At 43.7% G+C, this 3,197-nt stretch overlaps 1 protein-coding gene across 1 annotated transcript in view; it reads right to left on the reverse strand.

The window, feature by feature from the left end:
* Positions 1–215: 215 nt before the first annotated feature.
* LOC139223308 (H-2 class II histocompatibility antigen, I-E beta chain-like) overlaps positions 216–3,197 on the reverse strand; it is a 3,654-nt gene continuing 672 nt past the window's right edge. The window contains exons 2-6 of the mRNA XM_070855288.1: positions 3,152–3,197; positions 2,128–2,341; positions 1,738–1,805; positions 1,394–1,507; positions 216–843 (exon numbers count right to left, since the gene is read on the reverse strand). The exon at positions 3,152–3,197 is cut by the window's right edge and continues 227 nt beyond it. Of these exons, the coding sequence (XP_070711389.1) occupies positions 818–843; positions 1,394–1,507; positions 1,738–1,805; positions 2,128–2,341; positions 3,152–3,197 (468 nt within the window). The 3' untranslated portion in view covers positions 216–817. The remainder of the gene's footprint in view (positions 844–1,393; positions 1,508–1,737; positions 1,806–2,127; positions 2,342–3,151) is intronic.

Below are 3,197 nucleotides of genomic sequence, written 5' to 3' on the forward strand. Positions count from 1 at the left end.
CCCACTGGGACGGTTCTGTCCATCCTCTCTGCAGACTGATGAGCCCCAAACACACATGGACTGTTTGTGAAGCAGTTTGAAGAGGAGCAGACGTCAGATCCTCTAAAAGAGGAAAACCAGGATCCTTCAGCAGGACGACCTGATCACAGCTTCTCATGATGCTTCTGACATACGACGACACGCAGTGAGTGTTTGTATGAACGAGGCCACACGTGTTCAGGGTTCTGAAGGTTTATTGAGTTAGAAACATAGAAATATAGAATCTGGGGATCAACTCATTCAAAGCACTGGATTACATTTGATCTGTTAAATGTGGATTCACACAGTAAAGAGCTCATGTAGAGGAAGCAGAGTCCAGATCTAGAGTCCAGACTAAACCTGATCCAGGACTGTCAGAGGGAACCCTGCTGAAACACAGAGCAGGACAGGACAGTCCTAGATCAGGGGTACAGGACAGTCCTGGATCAGGGGGACAGGACAGTCCTGGATCAGGGTTTAGACCAGCAGAGGATCAGAGTCCAGATCATCAGAGGATCAGGTGTTCAGCCGGTCCAGCAGGTGGCAGCACTGAAACACACCAAGCAGGACGAAGCAGCAGCTGCTCTTCCCTCCACCTGACAGACAGCTGCAGGACCGGGACCGGGACCAACGCCAGGACCAAGACCTGGATCTGGATCTGGACCAGGACCAGGACCAGGACCAGGACCAGGACCAGGACCAGATTCAAGACCAGGAACAGGACCAGGTGGGATCAAGGCCGGGACCAGGACTGGGATCAGGACTAGGACCAGGACCAGGACTGGGTCCAGATTTAGACTTAGTGACTGGGAACCAGAATCCTTCCTGGATAAAAGAAGAGACAACAAAAGAGTCCAGATCAAATCCTGAAACCACATCACTGATGTAAACTGTTCTGGACACGGTCTGGGTTCAGGATCCTGTTAACTGGAAACCAGAATCTGTCCTGGTTTAAAGACCCCAAGACGAATAAAGATTCAAACCGGTCCAAACCAAGAACAATTCAGAAACCACATCAGAAAAACAGGTCTGAAATAAATGAAGTAATATGTGTCTAAACTACTATTAGACTGGGAGGCCAGTGTGGTCTGAAACTGGACTGAAACTGGTTTGAAAAATGGTCTAAAATGGACCAAAGGAGGTTTGAGGTCTGGTCTGGAACGCCTGCCGTTAATCAGAATCTAAAAAAACACACCTGAATCAAAACTAGTAGTGTTCCAAAAGGCTCAGCTAGACTGGTCTAGACCAATGTAAACTGATTTAAACTGGTTCACACCATTCTAAAACACCATAATACAGTGAAAAAATATGTAAACTGGTCTGAACTGGTCTGAGGTGGTCTGAAGTGGACTGAACTGGTCTGAAGTGGACTGACCTCTGGCCTTCCTCTTGTAGTAGATGAATCCAGCCAGAGATAAGATCAGACCCAGGATCAGTCCTGAAGCTCCAATGGCCACTTTGTTTCTCTCTGACTCAGGCATGGACGGGTCTGAGGACAGACAGGTGGAGAGACAGACAGGTGAGGAGGCAGACAGGTGGGGAGACAGACAGTTGAGGACACAGACAGGTGGGAAGACAGATAGGTGGGGAGACAGACAGGTGAGCAGTCAGACAGGTGAGGAGACAGACAGGTGAGGAGACAGACAGGTGGAGAGACAGACAGGTGAGCAGTCAGTCAGGTGGTAAGACAGACAGGTGGGGAGACAGACAGGTATTTACCCCAGTCAGTCACCAGAGGTTCTTTCAGGCTGGCGTGTTCCACCACACAGGAGATCTTCTCTCCAGACCTGCTTCAACACAGACAACATGTCAGACTCTCTGGACCAGGACCAGGACCAGGACCTAACTGGACCTGGACCTAACTGGACCAAAGTGAACCAAGACCTAACTGGACCTGGACCAAGTCCTTGGCTGACTTGAACCTAAACCTGCTCCAGTGTCAGAACCCTTCTAATAAAACAGGCTCCTCCAGCTTAGAGTCCTCCTGAATGAACCATGTATGAATCACTACTAGAACTAGAAAGGCTCTCTGGAGCTAACTACACCTGGACCTGGACCTGGTCCTGGTCCTGGACCTGGACCTGGTCCTGGTCCTGGCTGTGGACTCACTTGGGCGTGTACTCCAGGTGGGAGTGGATCTGGTAGAACCAATCAGCGTCTGCCAGCTCATCAGTGGAAGTGACATCAGAGGTGACTTCCTGTCCGTCTCTGAACCACTTCACTGTGATCAGTTTGGGGTAGAAGTCGTAGACGCTGCAGACCAACATGGACGGATGTTTACCAGCAGGGGGCGTCATGGAGCTCAGGACCACGTAGGGCTTCACTGGAACAACACATGGTATTAATGATGATAAATAATATTATTAACCCCTTGAAGGTCCTCAGAAATAATCACGTTAAAGATCCTTACACACATAAATGTGTATGCATAAAAACAAGCCATAAAAATGTTAAAAATCTTTCTTTTTTTAAAATTTTTTTTAAATAGTTTTTTAGACCAGCATCATTAGCCCTAATCATACATATCAAATTTTAATTAGTTTTTTAAAAAATTAACCCTTAAATTGCCATGTTTTTGTCATGATGCGCATCATTTTATGGTCTAAAATACACAAAAAATACATGAAAAAAATTGAGAAAAATTCACCATCTTGCAAAATTATAAGCAATATGCATGAAAAACTGATAAAATATGCTAAAAATAAAAATCATAACACACTAGAAAGTGCTGAAGACCCTCAAATTGTTAATGATGATGATAATTATAATAATGTTGATAAATAATGATATTAATGATAATTATAATAATTCTTAAAATAATTATTATAATGATAATAATAATGAATAATACATGATAATATACTAATAAATAATGATAGTTATAATGATAATAATGATAATAATAATAATAATAATAATAATAATAATAATAATAATAATAATAATAAATGATAATTATTATATTGATAATAATAAATGATCCTTCCTGCAGCAGCAGCAGCAGGTGAACAGTCACAGTGACCACCAGAGGGCGACACTGTTCCTCACTGTGTTCATGGATCAGTGAATGAACAGATAAATCAATCAATAATCAATGAGAAGATGAAGTGATGTCACACAGACACTAACTCACCAGACTTAGACAGAATGTTTGGGTACCAGTTCCCAATGTTGTGTTG

This window comes from Pempheris klunzingeri, chromosome 23 (genome assembly GCF_042242105.1).
Source record: "Pempheris klunzingeri isolate RE-2024b chromosome 23, fPemKlu1.hap1, whole genome shotgun sequence".
In the NCBI taxonomy this organism is placed as follows: Eukaryota; Metazoa; Chordata; class Actinopteri; order Acropomatiformes; family Pempheridae; genus Pempheris; species Pempheris klunzingeri.